The 27,888-nt window shown below is 39.4% G+C and overlaps 1 protein-coding gene and 1 long non-coding RNA gene across 14 annotated transcripts in view; one reads left to right on the top strand and one right to left on the bottom strand.

The window, feature by feature from the left end:
* Positions 1-15,202, top strand: part of LOC138064643 (uncharacterized) — a 32,993-nt gene extending 17,791 nt beyond the window's left edge. Inside the window, exons 3-5 of the long non-coding RNA XR_011137880.1 lie at positions 2,600-2,728; positions 14,418-14,653; positions 14,851-15,202. This is a non-coding gene — a long non-coding RNA (uncharacterized lncRNA). The remainder of the gene's footprint in view (positions 1-2,599; positions 2,729-14,417; positions 14,654-14,850) is intronic.
* Positions 1-27,888, bottom strand: part of AOPEP (aminopeptidase O (putative)) — a 207,870-nt gene that overhangs the window by 98,590 nt on the left and 81,392 nt on the right. For 7 of the 13 annotated variants that reach the window (XM_068928111.1, XM_068928110.1, XM_068928120.1 and 4 more), the window contains 5 exons: positions 22,823-23,012; positions 20,884-20,990; positions 15,464-15,566; positions 15,237-15,344; positions 5,388-5,431 (listed from right to left, as the gene is read on the bottom strand). In XM_068928111.1, coding sequence (XP_068784212.1) covers positions 5,388-5,431; positions 15,237-15,344; positions 15,464-15,566; positions 20,884-20,990; positions 22,823-23,012 — 552 coding nt within the window. Of the gene's footprint in view, positions 1-5,387; positions 5,432-15,236; positions 15,345-15,463; positions 15,567-20,883; positions 20,991-22,109; positions 22,165-22,822; positions 23,013-27,888 lie in introns of all 13 variants that reach the window. The other 6 variants (XR_011137874.1, XM_068928108.1, XM_068928115.1 and 3 more) reach the window with 1 other exon arrangement.

Here is a 27,888-nt window from a genome sequence, read left to right as displayed (position 1 = left end):
CAGGTTCAGATGGAACTTCCTGTGGTTCAGTTTGTGCCCATTGCCTCCTTGTCCTGTTGCTGGGCACCATGGAGAAGAGATTGGCCTCATCCTCTTGACACTCCCCCTTCAGATACTTGTACATGTTGATGAGATCGCCTCTCAGTCTTCTCTTCTCCAGGCTGAACAGGCCCAGCTCTTGCAGTCTTCCTTCATATTAGAGGTGCTCCAGCCCTCTAATCATTTTGGTAGCCCTCCGCTGGACTCTCTACAGTAGTGCCATGTCCCTCTTGTCCTGGGGAGCCCAGAACTGGACACAGGACTCCAGGTGAGGCCTCCCCAGGGCTGAGTAGAGGGGCAGGATCACCTCCCTCGACCTGCTGGCAACACTCTGCCTAACGCACCCCAGGAAACCATTGGCCTTCTTGGCCACAAGGGCACACTGCTGGCTCATGCTTAACTTGTTTAACCAACATGTTTAACATGTTTAACCAGCACTCCCAGGTCCTTCTCGGCAGAGCTACTTTCCAGCAGGTCAGCCCCCAGCCTGTCCTGGTGCCTGGGATTATTCCTCCCCAGGTGCAGGACCTTGCCCTTGCCTTTGTTGAACTTCAGGAGGTTCCTCTCGGCCCAGCTCTCCAGCCTGTCCAGGTCCCTCTGAATGGCAGCACAGTCTTCTGGTGTGTCAGCCTCTCCCCTCAGTTTAGTATCATCAGCAAATTTGCTGAGGGTGCACTCTGTCCCTTCCTCCAGGTCATTGATGAATAAGCTGAACAAGACTGGACCCAGGACTGACCCCTGGGGGACACCACTAGCCACAGGCCTCCAACTTGACTCTGCGCCATTCACCGCAACCCTCTGAGCTCGGCCATCCAGCCAGTTCTCCATCCACCTCACTGTCCGCTCACCTAGCCCACACTTCCTGAGCTTACCTAGGAGGATGTGATGGGAGACAGTGTCCAAAGCCTTGCTGAAGTCCAGGGAGACAACATCCACTGCTCTGCCCTCATCTACCCAGCCAGTCATTCCGTCATAGAAGGCTATCAGATTGGTCAAGCATGATTTCCCTTTGGTGAATGCATGCTGACTACTCCTGATCACTTATGATTAGTGAAGTATTTTCAATTGCATATGGCAGATATGCATAAAGTTTCTAGAATGCCTTGGGGCCCAATGCAATGAGAACCTGCTATACAGAGGTCTTTTATAATACTAACTTTGAAATTATCATTAGCATTAGTATGGTACAGAACTTGCTTTCAGAGGCCTTGAATGCGGCCATATGCACATGTCCTTACAGGCAAAATGCAACATAAGCAGGTAGTAAGTGCCCTTTCTGAATATGGATGCTTTACTGAACTGCAGCCTCAATAAATATCTGGCACTGTGTCCTTTCTCTAGAACATTTGTTTTGCAACATCAATCTATTTGTGATCCAAAACCCAACAAGTCAGTAGAAACCTTTCCAAGGACTTCACAGTTCTTCACAGGGTCTTCAGTGTAGACCCTCAGTCATGTTCAGATAACATCTTTGCAACAGTCTGCATATAACTAATATGTTTGAGGAAAAAAACTAGCAAATGCCTGGAGTAGGATAAAAACAGTTGCTTTTTTGATAGGTGCCAACAGGAACATCCTAAGTTTAAAAAAAAAAGTGTGAAAGTACAAACAAAGCAAACTACATAGTCATATGACAAGGGTTTAGCTGAAACTGAGGGTGCTGTAAGCAGAGAGATGGCAGCGCTGCAGACTTTGCCCTTGAGAAAAGCGTCAGTTTCAGGAGAGACTGAGCAACTCACTGGTGGTGTTTTGGCCTGGATTAGCGTGCTATCAGAGCAGTGCAAGTCCCTTAAGTGTCATAAGCTCATTTCAAAGGCAGTGTTTTGAAATGAGCCGGTGCTGGCTCTAAAAGCAACAGAAGGTAGGTTAGCAAGTGTAGTTTTATTATTTTGCATAGCTTTTTCCAAGAAAATCTTGCCCTTTAAGTTTAGCTTAGGTTCTGAAAAAATCATGGAGAAAATGGCGCTGTGAAGCTGTGTTTCTCATCCCTATGTAAAAACAAATTAAATGCATGAATAAGGGTATTTTCCATAGATGCTAGCTCTGGTTCAGGTTTCAATTCATGCAATAACAATTAAAAAATGGTTACTGTGATGTTGTTGTTTGAGATAGATAAGCAGATTAGGAGGTTACCAATCTACCTTTGGCTATATAAAATTTGGAAGTCTAGTTCAAGTCTAGTCCAACCCCCATGCTCAAGCAGGGTCACCTAGAGCACATTGCTCAGGATCGTGTCCTGATGAAAGTGGAGTTTGGCCTGATTCCATACTACTATTTTCTTAATTATTATTTAGGCCAGTCTCTATTACAAACATTAGGATGTTGGAGTGCTTAATATTTTTCAAGTAATAAGCTTTTCTTAATTTTAACACTAAAATCTTACTTGGTTGAATTGCCTAAGTCTGGGAGATTTTATGTGCCACGACAGCTTTAACTGTTGCTCTCATCTTTAAATGTTTTATTTCTACGATTGAAACTTTGTGCAACAAAACACCCATCAGTAGAAGATCTCTAAAACTACTTAATTTTTTTATCTTTTCTTCCTTTGCTGTTTCCTCAGGCAATTATTTGTATAATAACAGAGCGCACTCAAGAGTGGAAAAGCATCTTTGTGGCAGATAAGAAATAAAGGCCTGTATGTCTAGATGTTCTATTACTCTTGATATTCCTGTTGATGTTCTCATCCAAGGTAATTTTGGCAGTAGGTAAGTTCAGATATGCTGTATGCCTGGTTGTAAAAAACATGACCATAGCCTGAAATTTTGTCTATACATTCCAGACGGTGATGCAAATGAAATGCAGCCATACTTCCTTAGCAGTGGTCTCACTAAAAGTTTAAATATTTTGGCATGTACCTAGGCTGAAAACCAGATCCCCTTATTCAAATAAGACTTTGTAATAGGTTTAGGCTTTGGAGAAACACAAATGAAAAAAGGAAGGAAAATGGAGTTTTTTTAAATGAATCTACATATACTCATGTCATTAAATAATTTGCTTCCCCATATATTCCATTTCTTTTTCCTGATTATTTTTGGGCTGGAAACCCATATCCCATAAACGTAAACAAAACAGCACTCCAAGATATTTCATTGAAAAAAAAATACCACCACCCAAAATAAACTCATGATCCAACAAAACACGGTATTTCAATGATCAGTAGCTTCCCTGCCACCTTTCCCTGCCACAGCTCTTACAGGCCATCACAGAATCACAGAACAGCCAAGGTTGGAAGGGACCTCTGGAGATCATCTAGACCAACCCCCCTGCTCCAGCAGGGTCATCTAGAGCACATTGCACAGAATCGCGTCCAGGTGGGTTTTGACTATCTACAGGGAAGGAGACTCCACAACCTCTCTGGGCAACCTGTTCTAGTGCTCTGTTACCCTCACATGAAGAAGTTTTTCCTCATGTTCAGGTGGAACTTGCTGTGTTTCAGTTTGTGCCAGTTGCCTCTTGTCCTGTCGCTGGCACGACGGAGAAGAATCTGGCCCCATCCTCTTCAGATACTTGTACATATTGATCAGATCCCTTTTCAGTCTTCTCTTCTCCAGGCTGAAGAGGCCCAGCTCTCTCAGCCTTTCTTCAGAGGAGAGATGCTTCAGTCCCCTCATCATTTCCCTTTGGTGAATCTGTGCTGACTACTCCTGATCAGTTTCTTGCTCTCCACATGCTTAGAGATGGCATCTGGGATGAGCTGTTCCATCACTTTTCCAGGGACGGAGGTGAGGCTGACAGGCCTGTAGTTTCATTCTAAAGAAAATTTTTATCTTGAAGACATGGAATAGGAGTATATTTAAAATATCTCTTCTATCCTGGCTCTTTCCTGGGAGATATTGTTACTATGTAGCTCACTACATCCGGATTACAAAACCATAGTTAAAATTCTGTTTCCATCGCTGTGGAGCATAAGAACGAAATGACTACCCAGACTCTAAAAAAGTCCACAACTACAAACTGCCCATTTTTTACAGCGTATTTCCCCATGCACACATTTTGGTGGAAAGCATGAGTTTAGTCACTCCAAAGTATGCAGAAATCTCTTAACTGTCAAGATGACACTGACTTCGCTATTAGAATTATTACGTGTGTGTGTGTGTGTGTGTGTGTGTGTGTGTGTGTGTGTGTGCGCGCGCGTGCGCGTGCACATGCATGCACAAGCACATTTGGCAAAGGACATGTCCTTTATTTCCTTCACTCAACTAATAATAGTAGTCAAAGGTTATGCAAACGCGGTTAAGGAAGAAAAGGACATTACCTCTTCCATCTTCACAGGGAAACTGCTGCAAGTAAATGATTTTCTAGTTTGCTGGCTGAAAGGACTATTTGGAAAGAATCTTTTTCCCTGAAACAACTGAAAATGAAAGAAGTTCTCCCAAGAAAATAAAATATAAGTGGTTTTTTATGATCTTTTTCCCTCCCTATGACATTTCAATGCTTCTAAATAGAAACGTAACTTTGAAAGGAAAAAGCAAATGAAAGTATTTTGAAATGAATAATAGAAGCATTTCACTAAAAAACTCAATACCTCTGACTTCTATGAATTTCCTCTTCCCTTTTCTTCAGTGACAACTCACTCAAATTTATGAAGAATTCTGGAATCCTGCTCCCCTAAACTGCATTTTCCAGTGAATGAACTATTTGAAGAAATTATTATCTGCCAAGCTCCACTACCAAAAAGGCCTCTATTTATAGTCTGTATTAGCTCAGAGCAAGCCAACAAATAAATGGAAATGGATTTGAATCCTGGTGGATTCAAAGCTCTGTTCCAGACTAGCTGCATCATCTTCAGCCAGTCACATGCAGGAGGATTCTGAACAGCATTACAAGGCACTTAACATTGGATTTCCATTAGTGATTTCCATCTTTCTCCCATCTGGCAAACTCTGAGACAGGCAGGGGCCGGTAAGGAGCTCCAGCTTGCGAGAAAGCATCTTCTGTGCTTTCCCAGATGCAGGGCAGTGGTCTGGGACCTCCTCTCCTCTGAGGTGCCATGTACCAGCAGCAGCTGGCGGGAAGATCACAGATGAAGCTGAGCAGCTGGGCCTGGCACTTTCAGATCACATAGCAAACATAAGACTTCACTACTGCCCTACTAATTGTGAGTTAAAGATGCTGCTGGCAGGGAGCATGGGATAGCAACATCACAGCAAGTCTCACGTGTGTGAGACTTGCATGTAGGGGATTTCAGAGAAAGAGACGCACAGATACACGCATATACATGCATTTAAAAACAATACTCTGAACAACAATAAATATGAATCTCAGCTACTATTTCTAACCAGCACAACTAATATTTAGATCAGATTTCTACTTTCTTCTTTAACTTTTCTAGCCTGATTCTCACTTACTCTTTTTGTTCAGGGATGTCTTCCAATAGCATGTAAAGAAAATCCTGGAAAATGAACAGAGCACGACAGTTAGTATGTTTATCAAGAGGTATCTCTTGTGTCTACAAAACCAGCATTGGATTTTTAAGCACTGTAGATTGCAGAATGGTAAGAAAGAAGTTTATATATCCACTATGGTGTTACGCTGCTCAATTATTTATACCACATACGTTATGTTTGTCAGTTTTCCAACCCACTCAGGCAAAAAGTGTCAGTATTGAAAGCAAATAGGCTTGAAAAGCCTGCTATTTTAACACAATCCTACATATTCGTTTTGATTTAATCTATAATACACACGCAAACTATATTAAAAGAGCACTGTTAAAGGCTGCAGATTCACATACTCAAAAGCTAGGAAACACCAGAATTAAGGCTGTCCTTTATGTTATCTCCAGTATGCTTCCTTTTCTTTAACTGCATGACCACACGCTTTTTTGCTTTTGGCACTATGTGATCTAAAGACCACACCTGCTCCTTGTTCTCTTGACAAAATTCATGCTGTTGCTGCCAATCATATCAACCATGGAGTAAAATTCTTCAAAGAAAAAGCAGCTAGAATTTTTTTCCCGGATTTAGAAGGAAAGTGCTAGGCCAGTGGAACAGTATTACTATCATCCTCACTTGTAACAGTATGATATGCCTTCTTCATAAGTTACCCTTGATGTCACTCAAAAGCACCCCATGCTGTACACAATCCAATTCTAATGACAATCGCTTAGCCATGATACGCTACCTGCTTTGTTCTCCTCAGCAACTGCATAGAAAGAGGAGTTATTAATATAAATTCTCCATTTATATGCTATTTTATAAAGCAATGTATCAACTTTATTAATACTAACCTTTGTGGAGACAAGTTTCATAGCCTCTTGATGTTCCTGATTGCAATGTATGAGGGCAGGCTGATTTCTGATTGCAAGTAGTTGCAATCAGAACTGACTCCTCAAATTGAAACTATTGGTAACCCTGAGTCTTCCTCCTTTAGTTTACAACCCAAGTCCACGCTAGGTTGCATTGGCTGCAAAATCTGCTTATGAAGAAAGGTGAATTACACAGTGCTGAGCTCAGTGCTGCTGTGGCAAGATTGCTATCATTAACTGTACTAACTACGTAGGGATGGCTCGGCCAACTACAATGTATTGCTCACATGATGATGCAGTGCAAAATCCCCTTAGTTCACACTATTACTTGCAGTTCTGTACCATTATTCTGTATGTCTCAGTACAGAATTCTCTCTCAGTAGAGAACTATTGACTCCTTCCACTTGTGGAAGCTGTGCTGGAGGCACAGACTAAACTTCCATGGAAATAAAGAATATGAAAAATGCAGACGAGATCATCATTAGAGTTATTTCAAGAATGAGGCATCTGAAAAGCAATATTGAAGTGTTTATCCTTGGCGCTATATTACATATTGCTCTGTTTACATTAATCCAACCAGAATCCCTGATCAGATTGCATCAATGTTTTATAATCTATCCTATGGTCTACTTGAAGATACCTCTGATATTAGAGGTGTTTTCACATTCTGTATATTGTACTGTGAAATTAAACATCTGCTTTGTGAATAAGGCTATCTTCATTTTTCCAAATAACCATTAAGAATAAAGCACTAACAATCATTCTACACATTTTCTTAAAATTAGGATTTATCTTCTTTGGTCTTATTTTAACTGCTTCTATTTCAATGCTCCAAAACAGAATAGAATGACAAATTATCACTTATCTCATATTGGCACGTCTTTTAACATTTGCCTATTATCAAGTCTGCCTGCCACATCCCATTATGGGTCTGAGTTTTCAGTTGCATATAACTTTGCCAAACTTTAACCATCTGGACTGAAATTTTATTGTCAGGCTATTTTTTCCTTCTTTCTCAGATAAAATGGTTCAGAAGTGCCAAAGAGCAAAGTCAGGGGATAATGTGCTGTTTGTAAATTTTGATGGCATTTCCTTTAAGAGGTTCTAGTGACCTTACATTTTGAAACAAGGCTTGTGATATGGCCAGGGCAGTTACAAATAAATGCTGAATCCGATCATGAAACAATAATATTGTTTTTTGACTTTGTTACAACTAGTTCAATGAAGCCAGCAAGAAAATATAAGTTAATAATCACCTGCCACCACAGTACTGCATTATTAACAAATCAAGTCATATTCATATTGTTACACAAACTCACTTCCCCACATTTCTGTTTTTTTCTGGGCTGGAAATGCAGAGGCTAGAAAACAGCATTTCTCTATATACAGAAACTGTTACTCTGCAGTTTGTGGAATTTTATTCATGTTTGGTCAAACTGAAAAAGCCTTTGGAAAAATGAGTTAGCACGTGTGCACTAAGGATTTGCAAGACCCTCATAACTAAATTCCCTGAAGACTCTTGTCTACTCTCACCATGTTCCAGACTGAAGCCAACAATTTTCTTCACAACGACAACTCTGGGCTGCTGCTGACCAGATCAAATCTGGAAATAGACTGTGAATTGAGATCAAGGAGAAAGTTTCTTTGCACTGCTAATGCATGTGGCATGTCTGAGTTAAAGAAGAGCTGGGATCTAATGACTGAGGAGCAGGTTGAGAGAAGTAACCTTGAGGAACTGGGAATGGAGACTATTTGAAGCAGGAAACAGGCAAATCTGGGTTGAGAAGATCTTTTATTCCGTCACTGAGGACGCTATATGATAATGCCAATTCTTGCATTCTAACAATCACTAGGATGTTTTATTCCTGCCCTGTTGTGGAGAGTCAGACAGATATCTCTCTCTGCTCACACATGTTGATATTAAATAGGGAACACTGAATATTAAAGGATAGATGATAGCCTCTTGTTTGTGGAAAGAATGAAATCAATGCATTTCAAGTACTGTTTGACCAATGCATAATTTCATTTAAATTCTCTAACTGCAATAAGAATGGGGGGTACATAGAAGAAATGGAGACTTCACGACTGGAAGTGATATATCTGAAAGGACATTTGGTTGGCAACAAATGAACTCCAAATGCATTTATATCCAATTTCTTATGGAAATTACAGACTCAGTCAAAGTTAAACTATCCCCATCAATTATACAGTTTGTAAATGACTTAACTAAGTGGTAAATGTTACTTTGTCCCTTTTAGGGGGAAAAGTACGTATAATAAAAATAAGCATCCTTCCTAGGATCATGATTATTTTGAATTCCCTCCTCATTCATCCTCCTGCCTTTTATTTAACAAAATCAGCAAAATGTTGAAATCTTTCATGTGAGGTTTTGGTAACAAAACCAGAATCCCCCTCTACAGACTATAACTCCCAATCAGAGTGAGCATTTTTAGACTCCCCAGCTCTGTGCTCTATTATCAGACAGCAATCTGTAGCCAGACAGGAAAACAGCTTAAGCCCTGGACTACAGAGCCGCTGACTAGTTCCATCTAAAATATGAATTTTTTGCCCCTTTATCCCTTGCCAATGAACTGCACTTAGGTTACTGGCAATTCCCTACAGTCAAATGACCAACAGTCATGGCAACGAGGAAAACATAGCACACCAGTGGGTCTGACAAGCATCTTAGGGGTGAACTTTCCTGTGGACGTTTAAGGTGACAGCAGCCCCTAGATGTCCTTTCCCTGCCTCGCATTTCTCTGATTGAGGTTACTGTCCTCTGTCTCTGCCTGAGCTGCCCAAATTCACAGTCCAGTGGTTTTGCACAAAGCAACTTTCATCATAAGTTTAAGCTTACACACAAGACTGAACTGTTCTAGCTCAAGACAATATACTTGTCTTCTTAGGTATAGGGTGAATAACTAAGGGAAGTAAGTCCTAAATTACCCCCACCAATACTTGTAAGAGTGCTTCTGTCAGAGCCCCAGGTCTTTTACCTATAACATCTACTACTTCCTGCATTTCAAACATCTTAGAGCAGGTAAGCACATTCTTGGACCACGTAAGTTGGAAAAAGTATGTTGATTATGAGTTAATTTACTGAAAAAGTGATTCCTCCTTGCCTTATTGACGGGAAGGTTCAAACAAGATCCCAGTCAGAGAAATCTAAGCATCCAAGGTGGAAAACGCCGTCTCTGAACACCTTGACCCTGGAGTCTATGTTGTCTCAGACTCTGCCGAATTGCTTTAATTTCTTCAGAAAATACATAGATTCTCACTGTCCATTAGCAATACTAAATATACCACTGCCTAAAAATTTGAATTAAACACAGGTCCCTTCTATTTATTGTGTATAAACAACTAAAACTATACATACACACACTGGAAAAAGATGAGGAACTATCCTTGTTTTATACCAGTGGTTCTAGATAGAGCCCTCAATTATTCTTCAGACTTCAGCTTAAGATTATCTAGCAGAAAATCGTATAGAAGATGCATTTGACTATGATCACTTGAAATATAGCCCACTAAATCAAACAAAGGCTGGAGCTGTAATTCAGCAGGCACAAAAAACCTACATGCCTTGGGAGTGCTCCCTTGTCTGTTTGCTCTAGTTGGAATTTAATTGAAAGCTAATCTTTTTCCCTATCAAACTAAATTGCACAACAAGCTACTATTAATTTTAAGCCTGAAGGATGCTAAATAGAAGAAGTTAGGCAAATAGGAAAACTTTAGCTCAGCAGAGAAGTGAGAAACTACTATAACAAAAGTGGAAATGCAAAAAAGTATTCCACAGTTGAAGACTGATATTCAAAACTTAGTAAGTTTAGAAACTATGTGAAGGATTTATCAGAAAGGTCCAAGACATGTTTTCAGACATATGGGACACTTTCCTGATAGAAGGCAATTATACGTGCACAACTTACTGCTTCTTTTAAGATCTTGGTACTTGGGACAGAAGACACCGAAAGCTACTGGGATTTTTATATACCTATATTGTCAGATATTAAAATACATGACTGAACTAACTGACTTTTTTTTTTTTGATCAGTCATCTGTATTAGACATGATTATAACATATCTGGGGTCCTCCTAGCTTCATTCCTCTCTGCTGACTTCTCCATGCCCATTTCTAGCCCTACTTCATTGTGTTCTTCCTCTGTCCTTTACAATACATAGTTTATCTATTTTGAGAACGTACATCAGAAAAAAGAAATAGGAAGTTTTCTCACAAAGGAAAAAAAAATTGCCTCATAATATATTAATCACTTTTATTAACCCAATCTTATTTATACTTCAAACATAATCCATCATTCCTTCTTTCAAGATATTTGTATCTGAAGTATGGATAAGATATATACTAATACAATGGGTTGTTAAAACGTGCACTACAATTAACCGGTCTATATATTAATCAGTTACCATATATGTAAGTATTTTAGATACAGTTAATCTCAGGTTAAAATGTCTGACCAAAGGAGCAATTTATTTTATTTCCGTATACTTATTAAAACTTAAAAAGCTAACAGAAGGAAAAGCGTACTGTATGGTAAACAAAGCACAGTGCCAAGCACTGAACAATGAACAGAGAACAAAATACTGACCAGCTGCTCATATGTGAGCAACACCTATCCCACATAAATGAGGCAAAGGTCTTTGGTGGAGCGGAAGGGGGACACTGTGATCATATAGCAATTAAAGACTGTCTCATTGTGTGTATGTATTAGGAAACTGAATGAAGGTTGCACAGGGCCTTGCTAACAACAAAAAAAAAGTAGAAATCTGCTCGTTTGTGCAAGAATTAGAACAGCAACTTGACTCAATCTGAGTAAAACTGTCCCATCTTCTTCTGTTTTCCAACATGTAGGAGTGCAGAAGGCAAAGATCCCCGTGCTCGAGGCTGCTGCGGGCGGGCAAGTGCCAGAATCGGTGCCAAGCCCTGCTGACATGAGCGGTCCTTCACTCCAGCTCTCAGGCTGGGAAGTGTGGGACGGCTGAAGCCAAATGGCAGAGATAAATTTTTAGATAAATTTTACCTAAAGAAAAGATTCTAGAGCTTGGCATGTCAAAATATACGCGTGCCACATGCTTAGACTTCCGATTCTAGTTAAAAGAGTTCTGCAAGCAAATAGATGAACAATGATTTGTACGTGCGGGTACCAATTTTTTGCAGAAAATTGACAATAATGGTAAATTACTGCAACCTACGCAAATGGGTGTGCAGAAACATGTTGATGTAGTTATGCATACAAGGGTGTGTATGTAAACAACATCTGCCTTTAAAGCTTTCAAGCACAGCATATCAATTTTTTGAGGAGCTGCCTTCTCCGTTGTCATTGTACTATAGCAAATTTTAACTCTATCAGACTGGGCGAACATGACAGACCTTAGGTTATTATTATAGCAGATGGAACTACATGAAAATGAGAGTCTGCAAACAATTCAATTCCCAAGGTGTTCTTATTTCGATATCCAACTGAAAAACAGCTTTAACTGCATGTGGAATATCAGCAACGTGTGCTCCTTTCTATTTATTTATAGTCAGTAACACTCCATTCATTATTTTAAAAGTTCATTCAAAGCACTTACTAAGTGAATTCTCCCACAGAAAGAAAAATGGAAGATTTTTTTTTAAATCCTCAAAGACTCCAGACTTGCTTTACTCGTCTGTTGCTAACTCAACTAAAATAAACAAAAACTACTATTAAAAAAGTACTGAGCACGCAATCAAAATGAAGGAAAAAAGCAAACTGATTAATGTTTCACATCTGAAGTCATTTCCTTGCACCTGCGGCTCTCATCTAGGAAAAATACTACAAACACCACTGAAAACAAGACTAGTATTCAGAATGTGGGCAATTATTTTCACTGTTTTTACTTTCCCTCTTCCCCACAATTTGTAAGGCTGAGAACCTTTACAATTATTTTGGCCAAGGTGAAAGTACAACACCACAATATTTAAACTTACCACCTGTACCTCTATTTATTTTAAATCTTTTATGCATTTAAATGCTGACAGCATGCTTGCTCAAGAAAGAACTTGAATAATAAACTTTGTGTACTAGTTTTGCGGCATTGCTTTTACATTTCCAATTCCTACTGTGATTGCTTATCTACCTATAGCAGAAACCTATATAAATATAACCTTTACGTTAAGATTTCTTACAGAGAAAGTAAATACATTTATGATCGGATACAGCCTATCCCCTGTGCATTTTTTTCTTTAGCATAGTGACCAAACTTCAGTCTTGCCATGCATTTATTAATACACAATTGCCTACTCTGCAGATTGACTCTTTCCAGCCATTTTAATGGGAGGTGGGTTTAGGCTGCAATGAAACAAGGCAAAAGCACATGAAGCATCACTATGGCCTTGTGACCCATTTAGACCTGACTCTCAAGTGCAGCCATCTAGGAATGTTCAAAGCATCCCACTCAAGGTAAGAATATTTATTGTACACAATCAGTATACTTTCATAGTATACTGTATAGCTTTTATTGTGTACCATATAGCTCTACTTTTTCCAGCAAAGCAAATACCTTCAAATGAAGGAAAGTATATATTTTTGATCTAAGCTATGCACATATTGCACATATTCAAGTAAAAAGTAGCCTAAGAAACTTTAAATAAAAGCATAATTTATTCTTGCTTGAATAAATAAAAAACACTGAGCACATTTTTATTCAATTACCAAAAATGAATCAGAAGCAGCATATAGTATTTCTGCTTGTGAGACTAGAGTTAGTCCGCAAATTGACATTTCACAGCCGCATACAAAGCAAAAAGAGAAATTACCACTAGATTAGCAGTTCCACTGCAATGCTATCTAGCTAAAGTGACTAATAGCATAACGTGCTAGGGCTTCTAACGCATTGCAGTATTTATGCAGTCTACTGACATAATTGATTTCATGTCAACCAGGGGATGTAATAAGCTAACCTTTTCCTCACAAAAACACCAGCACCTCTCTTACAGCTAGCTTAAAGCACTGGACTGCTTCTTGCTCTCAGCAATTTCAGAGTATCTGTAGTTTTCAAAAAGTTTCTAGCTGTGTAATAGTGACGTTTCATATTCATGATTTTGAGCACCCTGGTACAGAAAATGCTGCTATAGTCCACTGGCGCTTTCCACAATGTGCCAAATATAACTGCTCAGGGTCTCAGTGACATGGTGCAGGAAACAGCTCCAGCAGTGGAAACGTTAATTCCCTTAATACCCTAAGCGTTCATTTGGGGTTGCTGCATAGAGCTACTATGCCTCCCTTTCGGGTGACGTGACATCCAAACAAATCCACAGGTCTCTGGGCTATTTGTAAAATACATACGGACAGACAGATCTTTAAGGATGAGATCCAGAACAGCCAGCACACTGAGCGAAGACTCATTGCTGCTGGAAGAGATAAGTGTGTGGTAGAATCCATTTCCTCAAGATCCGAGGCCCCTTGTCTCATGTTCACCTTCCTGAAACCTGTCTACAATTTAAAATGTAATTCCCACAGAGACAATCTTTAGTGAAGAAACTAACTTCAACAATTCACTCATACTCCTCCTCTTCTCTCTTCCGCTACCCCTCACTCCCATGATGCTGCCATCTTCTAGTTATGCCAACTGTTTGACACATTGTGCCTTTTGTTCCACGCCTCTTTTTAACAGTGATCACTTCAGTGATCTGGTTCACAGAGCCCCCACAAATGGTTGTTTGCAGCACTAAAGAAGCAACAAACTGCAGTGCCAGGGAATAAGCGGGTTTCATCACCAACGACAAGGTTTCCTAGAACTTTAGGTTCAGAGTTATGTCATCTCATTTCAAAACAGAGAAGTGAAGGACAAGATAGTCCCTCCTTTAATACTAAAACCAGTGGTTAGAGGACTCCTTCAGAAAGGCCTGGGGGAAGGTAAATTTCTATTTATAACCCCAGGTGGATGGTCTACCTAGGGGTTGCTTCTGTGTTATGGCTTGCTCAATCTGTCCTTCTGAAGCTGTTCTACTTTGTCTGAAATAATTATACATCATTTGTGTCAGGAAGAGGACAAGCTAAGTCTGTACCTCAAATGATTAACATATCCACAGTTGGACTGGGGGAGAGCAGATTCTGATTCCTAATTCAATGGTTTTTGCTTTTTTTTTTTTAAGCCAAGCCTTCACCAGTCCAGGGAGAAATCCTGTTCTATGAGAAATAGTGCTCTCAAGAGCAGGCAGCTACTGCTGGAAAATCCAATGAAATAAAGAGGAAACATCTTCAATATCCCTTGTGGATTAATTCTTCAGCAACAGAGAGAGAGACAGAAGAATGTTTTAGAAAGAAAGGATGGGAGTACGGACTGTGATGAGGAAACCTATAGAGAGACTGTGATGAGACTGTAATGAAGGTAGGTATAAGGCCACAGAGTGATAGGACACTAACCTGGTGGGGAAGACACTGCCCTGTTAATAAAGGCTGTGAAATTTTAAGCACTGAATGAAGCAGCAAGCAGAGAGGAAGGAAATAAAGTCAGAAAGCAATGTGCACACACGTACTATTTACAGAAATTCTCAGTTACTTTCCTACTTTGTGTTTCTCCTCTAGCAGAAAGAGAAGTATCTGGGAAAAGACCACACCCACTATTTGGGCCTGACCACAACCCAGACTTGGGAGTTAAGAGAGTACAGCAGACAACTCCAGTAGAGTAAATGATCATTATCTTGGAAAACATCAGCATCTATGAATATTGGCTTTTCAGAGTATTGGGCTGATACTTTCAAAAAAAAGTTCCATCTATTGTTTACAGTATCAGATACAAGCAGAGTATCAGATTTATATATCACCCTGAAGAGAGGTACTGCCCCTTAGAAGGTAAGTATTTCACCAGTGTTGCCAAGTTACAATTGCTGCATTCTTTTCACACTGTAACCAAAACTAATGATTTAGTTCTTTTGTTTTTCAAACAGTGGGAACAACCCAAAGCAGAGTACCTGAGAAAGGACAAGCTGCCCGTGAAACTTATGGACGAATTTTCGTAATGATGCAAGGTATGAAGCCTCCCCCATTGTCCTTGCCAGAGACTGCAAAAGGAAGTAGCCCTGCAAGAAATTAAGCCAGGAACAAAGAACAGGCTATGAATTAGCTGACGTCTAAAAGAAAGAAGTCATTATAATATTAACAAATCAATTCCAATAAAAAACACGCTTACAACACTCACCTTCAAATAGTGAACCTGCATGAAGATTTTTTCTGCTTTAAGACCATGTTTGACAACAGACGCTCCAGACTCACTCACTTCTCCTGTGTTCTCTTTGTTGGGCCTAAAATGATAGCAGATTGATTAGGTCTTGGATAAGAAATTAAAGAAATAACTCACACATTACATGCCCCTACAGTTGAAGCACTGTCAATGGCATAGTATCTCTAGACACCTGCCACTAATTCAGTCTTTTTCACTACTCTAAGTTAAATAATTTGGCTTAAACAAAAAAGAAATAAGGAGTCGCAAACTTTTACTGGAATTTTGTATATAGCTGCCCAGACAGCCGTGATAAAACCGAGAGGCATCACTAAGTTGGTGTTTGCTCTTTACTGCCAGCATGACATTATGTTGCATGCCATTCCAGAGTGCACAGACACATTATGAACAAAGAGAAACAACACAAAAGACAGACATTTCAGACAGAAGAAAAAGGAAAGGAAGGAGACTGAAGTGGTTATGTTCAACTGGAGATTCTCTTTCTTACACCCGAACACTGGCTTAACAACAACTCACACAGCTGTACTTGCAAGAATAACATCTTTCATTTGCATGTAATTCACTGCAGATTAAATTATTTTCTGTTCTTCATTTTGCCATTTCAGGTTGAAAGAGAAGCAATCAAAGTTTTAAAAGAAAAAGCCTTTCAGGTACACACAGATTTAAGAGTTTCAGATAGGTAATAGTGTCTAGAAAAAAAATGAATTATTGACTGTCTGATTTTAAAATGTAACAAAACATCTGGTATGTCAGAAATCTATTTTAGTAAAGTCTAGAGGACTCCTAGACTTTTGTAAGCACAAAGTGAAATGAAAGAGAAGCTATGCAAATATTTTTTTCTTCATTTAACAAGTTTTTTCACAGACATAGTATTGAAGAGTCCTCTAGTTTTTTTTTTTTAATCTTCTATCCAGAAAATATCCTAGCCATCTGTCTGAGAATAAGTCTCTCCTAGGAGCCTATCCATGTAACTAAAATAACGTATCTGATTCTAAGTGTGGATTTCAAATGGCCAGTCTCAGAAATAGAAGCTCTTCTCCCCAAGTTCTACAGAATAGGGGCAACATAGACCACAGCACTGCAGGATTCTTCAAATGACATCACCACAAGCTGCTCATGAGCTAATTCCAGTGATCAGAAGTATTTTCTTCTTTTCTGTCTTGGTCTGCCTCACAGAAAACATTCTTCCTTTTTTTGTATGTGTGTAATGGCTTCTTACTACTGTTTTGCCAAGAGTGCGAAGACATTTTTTTCCCCTTAAGCACAATGTTCAGGACCTGGCTACATCCAATTCACTTGACATAGAAAAATCTAGATGAAAGATGACTGTTTGAGATCAAATTGAAAAAGAAAATTCGGATTCAGTTTTACGCTGTTCCTAACAGAGCTCTTTCCCCATGCTACACCTCAGATTTTCTTTCTAGGAAGATCTTTCAACAATGAAAGGATATCAATAAGTGATTTCTTATCCTACGGTAGCTCTGGCTCTTCAAGACACTGTAACCATTACCGACCCACTGTAGGTGGTAAGAGTGCACTTATTTCCCATTTTGATCAGTCTTCTGGAAGTAAGGCCTGTTGGAATTTCATATCCAACTTTTCATATTGTTCTCTGGATATAAAAAAAGACAACCAAAACTGGTCCTTGGTTCTCTCATAATAAACAGCCCAGTTCTGTAGACTTTAAAAAGCAGAGTTTGAGCACAGTAGTTATAGGATCCACACTAAACTGAAACATCGCTCACAATCGCAGCAGTTATTTTAAATTAGGCAATCATCCTTCCTTCCTTCCTCCTTCAGTTTAGTGCCTGCATAGACCCTAGTAGGTGTCTGGAAAACAGTATCCCATCTGGATGATGGTATTGAAGAACTTCCTCTCACAAAGGATATGTATATACCACAGACCCCACAATGTCTGCAAAACAGTATAAATATTCAGAATGTTACCCTGTGCAGTGCTGTCAGTACTTGAGCATGCTAAGGTAAAGCAATGCTTAGTATATTTACCACACTGTGCAGATCCAGAGACTGAATGATTTTCCACTGCCCTACAAACCTGGTGTCTAATCTGGTAGACAAAGCCAGGCATAATGCTAAAGCCAAGCTGATTCAAATTATTAAAGTTGCCACCTGGTAGATTTTAGATACTGGTGTATTTCTGAAGGAAGCAGAATATACTGCTTTTTGTCTGCCAGGCTGAGAAGTGCACAAACTGAAAATACATTGTGTGACTCACTAGGAAATCCTTGGTAATGAAGTGCTATAATGCTCTAAGTGGTCATGAAAGGCTATGAAGAGACTAGGAGAGGCACTCTGAAAGCCATTTCTATCGGCATGACAGAATAAAACTCTTGAAACACCTACAGGACAGGTATAGACCATTGTTTCAGGAAGGAAACACATCACTGACTTGATTCAAGTGGAATTCGGGGACAAATTTAGAATTAGGAATCAACACTGGTTTGTCTTCATGAAAATTCACAGGCAGAAGTTGAATAACAAGGGCCAGTGCAATGCCAGCTTCGTTCCATAGAATGAAATGGACTTCTGAAGTCTTATTTGTTTTGATACCATCAGACGCTGGTGTTGATGCTGGCCAGCAGAATGAGTGATTTTTCCTATGTGCTTTTATGTCTACAGGTTTGCTTCAAACTCTGTGAGAAAATACACAGGACTCTGAAGTCTTATCTTACACGCACACTACACTTCAGTGCTGTAAGTTTTCCTCAACACTGAAGAATTGCTCATGCTGCATTTCGGAGCTGTTGCCTGCTGAAAAGACATTCATCACTTTCTTACATATCCGACTTCACTTTTCATGGGTAGCACACAAAATGGCCATAGCACTGAATATTCATAATACAAAGAAACATAATGCTGCTGATCAGTTTGGTGCGTGGCTTTCATCTGGTCAGAATAGGTACTCATTTGCTGGATCGAGAGTTAACAGGATCATCTGTCAAATTGTGGGTTGGGTTTTCCTGCTGTCAGGAGAAAGCACAAAAAAACCAACAACAAAAAAAACCACAGGACCGTCCAGTGGGGAACAAAAAAAAGTAGTTTAAGAATGAGTTTGTGCTAAGGAAGAAAAGGCTGTTGATTTTTGTTTTCCTGACATGGCTGGAAAAAGTAATGAAAGGTTATCATTTGCTTTTAATATGCTTATATAAAAACACAAGCCTGAACCAGCACAAGGCTCAGTACAGGCTCAACATCCAGTGCAATTCAAAGACTGAAATTTTCTGCTTGACATACCAGCCCTGGAAAGCATACTAACATACTCTGAGAAAAAAGGAAGAATAACGAATATGGAAAGATAGAACCAATTCAAGCCCATGCTAAAGAAGCACTAGAAAACATTTATGTTTGCTTGAAACCAGTGGAAAGTCCTTCTTAGATGCAAAAGCAGGAAACCTGAGAAATCAGAGAGGTAGAGATTCACAGAACCCCAAGCTGGCATCAAGTTCCTCTTCTGTAGTGTATATTAGTGACATATATATATATATGTATTTTTTTTTTACAAACATGAACTGATTTTTCATTGTTTTGTATTGGCACTGAGAATATCATTATGCAAAAGGCAAGCGTGGCATGGTAACTACAGAGACGCCGATTTTTACCAGCTGTGGAAATATGCAGAAAACTTAAGTTTCAGTTTCCACATAAACAGACCCTTCTTGAGTCCCACATAAACAGACCCTTCTTGAGTCTCAAACTGTAAAGGATATTGTGGCCCTGGAAAAATAATTTTTAAAAGTTATACCACAAGCATGTTTTTTAAAAGTAACAACTACATGATAAATGCAATTCCATAATACTGAAAATGAAAAATAAACATCCTGGTAAGTCCCCTATCACAAGAACCAACGTTCCCAGGCTGAAAGTAATTCATTTAAAAATAAACAAACAAAAAACTCAGACTGTCAAATCAGTAGTTGCGATGGTAGCAGCTGTATGGCATCAAGTGATAAGGCTTGCTTTTGTACTAATACCTATCATCAATTTGCACACTTGCAAACGTATAATTTGACCGACTCTACTTATAAGTGGGACACACAATTCATCAGTAAATGTGAATTAAAGCAGATCAGTGAAACACTGCAGTTATGCAAAGTGGATGGCACGTTCTTGGATGACATGAAACGACAGGGAAGAATTTCTCCATTGGTGAACTGTACCTAGTTACCAAACATGAAAGACTTTTAGGCCCTAGAGGGAAAGCACAAAGAAAAGAAGACCTCAAAATGAACGGAATGACAACAGTCTTCTGAAAACATGTAAAAGATGCTTATAAAGAAGATGGTGATCAATTTGTTCTTCACTGCCACTTGGTGAAAGAAAAGAAGAAATCTACATAACTTGAAATAAACAAGATTTTAGCTGGATATTAGGAAACAGTTTTTAACTGCTAGTACTAAAACAGCTGAGCTAGATACTGTGCAAACTTTTTAACTGGAGGTTTCTAAGCACAAGCTAGCAAAAATCTGTTTAAGACGGTCTGTGCATACTGCAGATAGTGCAAGACAGGAGGATGGTCTGAATAATCTCTCTGTCTCTGCATTTCTGTGATTTGGTCAGTGCAGGGCTAATTGGAGTTCAGATTAGCAAACTCAATTTTCTTGGTCGAAGACTGCGGGGGGAGACAAGCAGTGGAGATGTTAGGCAACCACTCTAGATGCCTCAAGATAAAAAACTATGGCAAATTCCCAAGATACCAATTAGAATAGCCCAGATTATTAAATCATTACCAAGCAAGAACCCTTTTTGATCTAATGTATTTAGCTATGTGAGAAGAAGCCTTGAGCTCAGCATCTGGTGCATAAAGAACAAAATCTTGTTTAAATAGCATTAGTCATTTCTAAGGAGAAAGTACATTTATATAGTTCATTCCGCATTTTCCTTTGTTTTCAAAGCTTCATTCAGCTTGGCAGTTAGATGTCATACTCCTGTATGTGCTTGTCTTCAGCCAGGGAAAAAAAAGAATTTGTTATGGCTTCAAATAGTGAACTTTGTTCAGGAAATGGCCTCTTACTCTTTTGCCGAACAGAAGCTCTTGTGAAATGCTTAGAGACATTTTATATCAAACTAAGTGCCAAGTTTTTGGAAAGCTTTTTATAACAAGCAGAAAAGCAATTATATCATGCAGAAGTTGAACAACCTGGTCAATTAAATTTGACTTTTCTTTTTTCTTCAGAAGGAAATAAGGAAATGCAGTGGATTTAATCAGATGATTTGGATGTAGGTCCTTTAGAGGCAGAAAACAGATAGAGGAAAATAGGAGAGAGAGGAGGAGAGAGAGGAGGAAGAGGAGGAGAGAGAGAGAGAGAGAGAGAGAGCAAGAACAAGCAAAAGCAGATACTGCACTGTCAGATCTTTACCGTAAAACTTGCAGTTCTTCTTCAGAGTTCTGCACCTCATCTCTGAGTCGTCGCCAGCGAAGTAAAGCTTTCAATTCCTGCTGTCCTTTTTCTTCTTCATATGACAGCTGCCCAGTATACAAAAAAACACAGATCATTGATTGTTGCTTCCCAAACATCGATAATAATTTGCAGAAATAGAAACTTGTTTTGTTTCCCTTTAACATGCAGAAATGCAGAAAGTAGCACAAGCATCCACACCCTCAAACAACAACAACAACTACAAAAGTATGGCTGCTGCTCTAAGAGTTAATAGCAGCACTGAGGAAAACAGGAACCTCTCTGGGCACATCAAATCAATAGTTGGTTAAATATTTCTGCCTGAGGAGAGAGATAGGCATGTTGTTTTCCCCTCGGTGACTGGCAATGAGTGAACTGGACATGCAGTACAGATACCTGGCATATTCATTCAGGCTGCATCTTTACTCTTCCCAGCCTTGAAAGCAAAGAGCTGCTTTGTGTCCTGATTTTACCCCTCTTTCCTACTATTTTTGCCACACTGGTAAAAGCTCCCTGTCATACTTTCCCCCACAAAAGCAATATCAACAGAGATGTATGCTTATGAGATAAATTCCAAGTTGCCAGCTTACAAATCAACAACTAACTTGCACTTTTTTATTATGAGGGAGGAGAGAAGGGAGATTGGACAAGGGAAAAACAGCTAATAGTCTCCTGCATTAAATCAGTATGTCAGTCACAACTGAAATTTCAGTACGGAATATACTCCTAATCCCACAAGTATGCAGCACCAAAATTACTCAATAATTCCAAAAAGAAAAAAACAAAGCAATATATTTTCTGATCCTAAAAATTAACAAGGGTAATACTCAGCCTGTTTTGTGGCTTACTCCTTTCCATTCAGCTACATGGAAGGGTATCTGCTACAGTGAAAATGCTTTCAAGCAACTCACAGAACTGTAGGATGAATGTGAACAGCTCACAACAGAGGAGTAATGCTCCAGGTAAGGGCAAAAAGGAGTTTGAGGATCAGAAGGAAAAAGCAAAGGGTTTGGACAGTCTTTCTCTTTTCCTTGCTCCAGAAATGCAGTAAGCGACAAAAAAAAAAATCTATTTTATTCAATGCTATAAACGTGCCCGATACCCTGTAAAATGGCAACTCAGAAGAGCTTATGATATCGATTCCCAGTCACACCTGCTCTTCCACAGAGGGAGCCCTACTGACTTACATGGTGCTCTTCTATAAGACGTGGGGAGAGGAGCATCAGGGCCTGACACAAGTACAGGAGGAAACAAACACACAAAATGCTTGAAGTAGCAAAGGTACAACAGAAAATAAGAGTCGTATCAGAGAACCACTTCACTAGCTGACATGCGATTTATGAGCTTTACACTTTAAGACGGACTATGATTTCTAAGCCACTGGGAAGGGAATAACTTTTGCTGGGCAGTATAAAAAACAAGTGCAAGTGTTGATGCTCCATTCATAGCTACCATTTTGTTTCGAGATATGCTTCTTGGCTGTCCACAGGACTAACAGATACTATTTTCATCAGTGTGCCTGGAATATTACAATATTCAGAAAGACACTGCTGATGATTATTTCACATTCAGAAGTCTGGTATAAGTGGAAAGAATACCAAACAACTGTCTGGTAGCTGAATGGTAACACCTGAGTAATACATTTTTGGGAAGGTAGTCACTGACAAACATATGTTTGCATTCTTATTTGCACTTACCTTTACCTTGGTAAAGGTCAGCATTTGTTGTGCACAGGGGAGGAAGAAGTATCTTTTTTAAACCAAGCTAGCATACCAATTCCAGTGCCATTTTGAAAGACATTAGCTTCATAACACAAGAGGTCTAATTTAAAATTGACAGAAGGGTATATAATTCTGATACCCATGTAACTTAATTGAGAAGTGACGTATTGGCACCTTACCTGTTGAGCCCTGGCCCAAAATATATCTTCTAAATAAGTGGCAAACCCTTCGCTTATCCACTCTTCAGTCCAGTCACGAGCACCAATGGCCAGTCCAAACCAAGCATGAGCAATTTCATGGCACAGGCGTGCACCACAGAGGTGTCGCCCTCCAGGTAATACACTCTGCGACAGGAAGATGATATGGGGGCTGCACAATACGAATGAAGGACAAAATACATTATAGACCTGTTATAGCCTGCAAAGCATGGCTATAATAACACATAGACTTTATTAGCCTTGTCAGCCTGTTATTACTGTATGCATGCTAGGTCACGACAGATAGTTTACAGGCGTTTTTTAGGAATTAGGTTGCACTTTACTGTTGGTTGGCAGAGATTCAAACTAAAACTCTGCCAAGCAGTTGTTTCTTATTCAACCGTCAAACAGCTATTACCTGTAAGAAGTAACTTAAACCAAAAGTTTTATATTTTTCAAATTACAAGGTTGATTTATTTCAATAGAAACATTTATAGTTAAGACAGGATAATAAAAGATGAGCCAGGTGTGAATATAGGCAGCAGGTATTTATCAGTTAAATGGTCAAAGCTGGAAATAAATACAGCAGAAACATTTTATAAAGAAAACAAATCACTCTCCAAAAGCAATAAAGGCCATGTATAGTAAAGCACATGCGCTTGTCACAACTTAAAACAAGCTAAAAAGATACCATCAGAGGATAAGAGGTAATCATTTTGGCAGATACAGAGGAAGGAGAATATCCTTTACCAAAAGCACACAAACAAAATGAAAGCTAGATACCCAACCCAGTAAAGGTCTACGTTTCACAAGTAAGAACAACCCAATCCATATTTCCTCCACTTTCTCCTTGCTATCCTCCTGCCCCTCAAAAATTGCATTAAAATCCCTGCAACTTAAGGGCAATAAGAGAAGAAAATGAGGGGGGAAAAACCTGCTATGAACAGTTGCTCTGCTACAGAAAATGCTTGCACTGAATTGCAAGTTACTGCAGTTCCATACTCATGCTGTAAGGCAATTTCTGCTGTCTTTATACTGATCAGACATTAACTCCTCAGCAGTTACATAATTTCTGAAATGAAGTACCTCTAAGTAAGAAGAGCAGAATTAGGCCCTCCAGGACCTCGGGTTAAAGAGTGCCACAGACGGGACCCTCAAGCACACAATCATCTGCGGAGCGTTCCTGCACTAACCCTAAGCCTCCATAATCTGCATTTCAGCTGTTTTCTCAACTCTAGCCAGCTAGAAGGGAAAGAAAGAACAACGGTAATACCTTCAAGACCACAGGTCTTTAGCACTGAGACTAGCCTTTTTTGCATGGGAGGAGAGCACACGGCCTTAAGACATTTCCAAGAGTCAAATATTAGTCGTCAGCGTTCCAGAGAGCTTCCCCACCCGCCCTACCCTTCCGCTGGAAATGTTAAAACACCCACAGCTTTCTTGCAACTAGTTGAATGTCTGGAACCGAGACCGTAAAAATATACCAGCTTAGATAGGGAAAACATACTCCATAGCCATCTCCTTATAAAACATTAATCCTGCAAAGCAAGTTAACACATTTCAAGTGGTTGGCAGCATAAGAGATAATGTAAGGAATTAAAGCGCTAATAGAGGAATCGAGTCACGGAGAACAAAGCAAGAACAAAGAGCAGCTCTCCATATCTTTGCCAAAAGCAATTCTGCTTACAAAAAGGGAGGGAGGAAGGGGCTGGGGGGAAATGTAAGCACAGAAGCTGCGAAACATGATGAGCTGCTCCCTTTTATTATAAGGCTCCTGTTGAGAAGAATAACTGCAGCTTTGGGGGTATTACTTTGGTCAGTTTTAAGTAAATGACCCCTAACTGTGGCATGTGTACAGCGCTACAAAGAAAAACTTCAGAAATGGACCAAGTAAATAACATTCCAGACATACTCTTGGCAGTGTTTCGGCCATTTGGTTAAGCAAAACAAAAGTAACTTCAGGCCTTATAAACAGGCTCACAGAATGGTTTGCATTTTAAGTGTCTTACTGTAGGTATATACAAAATAAAAATAAAGATCACATTTCCTGTTTTGTTACAATCACGTCATCATAGAAATGCCACACTTCTTTGCAAAAGGATTACTAAAACTTTTCTGTGAGAAAAAACGTATGAGTTAAATTTGCCCCCCCGCCCCAGTGCGAATACAGCCTTCTACAAGGACAAAAAAACAAGATTACACGCAGAAGCAGAATTTCATTTTAGAGACTGAGTACAGCCAGCAACCTTCTTTCCTAGAAACACCTTAAATAATTCCTACCATTATGCTGGCCCTTAACAAGCAGCTATGTCTCCAGTTCAGAGCCTCACACAGTGACAGATATCGCTACAGAACAGTGCAAAAGTTCCCATTTATCTTAAGCTTAATTTTCTCAAAGACTGAACGTCTCTCTTCAATATGTCCAGCATTTATTAGTTTCGACAGAAGTTTGATTCTACTGACTACTTTAAAATACAGATTCTCTATTTCCAGTATATGCTTGAATTCCAGAAGCTCTATTCCACCTCTACTGTTCTCAGCAAAATCTACTTTTTTTTTTAAAACATCATCTAGAATGCACAATATTATTCATTGCTACTATCAGTGTTCTTCCTCAAAGACTCAATAATGCAAGAAAATCTCTATGTGAAAATTAAGATAATCAGCATGATGACAAAATTGCAATGGCTAAAAATATATCTATTTTTAAATCAAAATATGAATTTGGACCTCCTACCATCCATCTGATTTACTAGGAACGTATTGTAAGGCTTGGTGTCTATTGCTTTCACTAGAAGTGAAAAGGAAAGAAATCTGTTTCTTACATTAACGATGAACAAAGGTGATTCACCTCAGCAATTATATACAGACCTGGCGAGGTATGCCCACCTTATAATATGCCTCTAGCTGACGCCTTTTCAAGTCTAGCCCAAGTTTCTAAAGCAGGTCCGAACATGTTGCCTGGATGTGGTAAGGAAGATGGGAAACCTCTCCCAGTTAACAAAAGAAGAAAAACCCCATCAGTCCTTCCCAGGAAGCTGGACTAGTTCCCAATGGCCCTAGCAGAAGTTGTTGTTAATGACTTGTTTTCGACAAGTATACACTTGGTTATACTTTTAAAGCAAAAGGTTATTATTCTGACCGGAATCACACCCTCATAACATAGATCTTCATATCATTTGCTTGACAGAAAGAACTAGTTCTTTCTCCCAGTTAGACTGTAGATAAAGGAAATCTCAGCTCCATAACTCCTTCTGAAAGCAAGCACATGAAGTTAAAAATGAACCCCAAGGGGGAAGCATTATTTCGTCATTTGGTGTGAAAGGCCTAAGGGTTTTGATGTTCCAGTCATCTGAATCCACCCATGTAGAAGTTCTTAATAAATGTTCTCCTTAACAAACAAAAGGTTTCCAAGAAGTCCTAGAGATCTCAACAGTAATCTGACCAGTTTGGAAGCCAAATCTCTGAAAGCAATTTTGCAAAACTTTTCTTCAGACTGCGAGTTAGACACAGGTGCCACTCCGCACACCGGCTGCAGTAGTGCGCTATCCTTGCTGGCTCACGCACTGTCGGGCAAGAGACACATAGCACAAACTCTAGTCAAATGTATGCGTATGAATTTAAGTATGCACTCAAGTTAGTAAACCAGGAACATGAAGCACATTTCTAACAGGCTTGTTCCATTCCTTTTGAAGTAGAAATATTTTCCTCTTAACATATGGGGATTTACTTATGTTTTCATCGAAAGAACAGAGAAGGGTCCATATCAGCTGGAAAATTACTTATATTTTGACAGCACTTCACATATTGCTTATCTTTTCCTATTTAGAAAATGGGAGCCAGACAGTAAATGGGTCAGGATTTTCTAGAAGTACAGTAACTTTCTCAAACGTGTAAGAGGGAGCAGGAAAACCCCTATAAAATATTTTCATAGCCACCACATTAAAATTAAGCTATGAATTTGAAGACTACTGGTTTTGGAATCTAAAGTTAGACAATTAAATGACAGCTCTTTACATATATTTTGTGCAGTCTCTCATCAGTACTGCTGCCTTCAGCCCACATTACTCCAGTGACAGAGAGAACAATATTAGCATATCTTCTGCAGTATCTACATCAGACTTTGAATGTTAGCTTGCTTTGTGATTTATGTCTAAGGACTTGGTTCATCAGACCACAGATATAAAAACATGCAACATCCAATTATTTACATCCATGATCTCCAGCACTGCACCAGACATGTTGCACTCTGGTACTGAGAAGACTACAGAGATGAACAACCTTTTGGATCTCCAAGGGTTTACACTGTATCAGAGACTCAGGTTTACAGGTGGATACAGCTGTAGAGACGGGGATCTGGTAGTCAGAGTATTCTGAGCATTGTGCCAGAAACACTGAAAACTTCCTAAAGAGGGTTTCTCTCCCTAAAATCATACTGGGAAACCACTAAGCGTAGTTAGAGATGAAGGCCATTCTGGGGCAGATCACTAACTCGTATCTTTTTACTTCATAATTCCCACAACAACACTGAGTTTGCGTAAGCAATAGGGAATAACAGCAACCCTTGCATGTTGAAGGGAGGATTATATCAGTCAATCTCCAAGTGCTATCACTATGCTGAATCTCCAATCACTATTCAGCATCCAAACTTCCAATTGCAAAGATACAAGCACCTAATTACCTATCCGAACACCTGAGCAGTGCCTGCTCCTACTCATGGACGGGCAGACAATCACTTTATTCTTGTTTACTTCTCAGTATCAAACCAAGTAGTCAAGATATGTATAAATACGTGTGAATCCCTCCTAGGAGGGACTCTTATTACTATTCAGCAGCAAAATTGATACTTGGCATAAAACTCTGAAGAAATGATAGGATAGAAGGAAAAAGATAACGAGTCTAACCTCAAACAGTTGCTACAGAAATACCAGGGTTTGTAAGAACTCCTGATATTTTTCCTATCTGCACCCCCAAATTACACATTTTCTCCTGAGTACCAAACAACAAAACTTGCTGCAAAAACTTACATAAAATTAAAAGACAGTACT

Source organism: Struthio camelus, chromosome Z, assembly GCF_040807025.1.
Source record: "Struthio camelus isolate bStrCam1 chromosome Z, bStrCam1.hap1, whole genome shotgun sequence".
Lineage (NCBI taxonomy): Eukaryota > Metazoa > Chordata > Aves > Struthioniformes > Struthionidae > Struthio > Struthio camelus.
The sequence above is the reverse complement of the archived record's forward strand: the minus strand, read 5'-3'. Positions and strand labels throughout refer to the sequence as shown.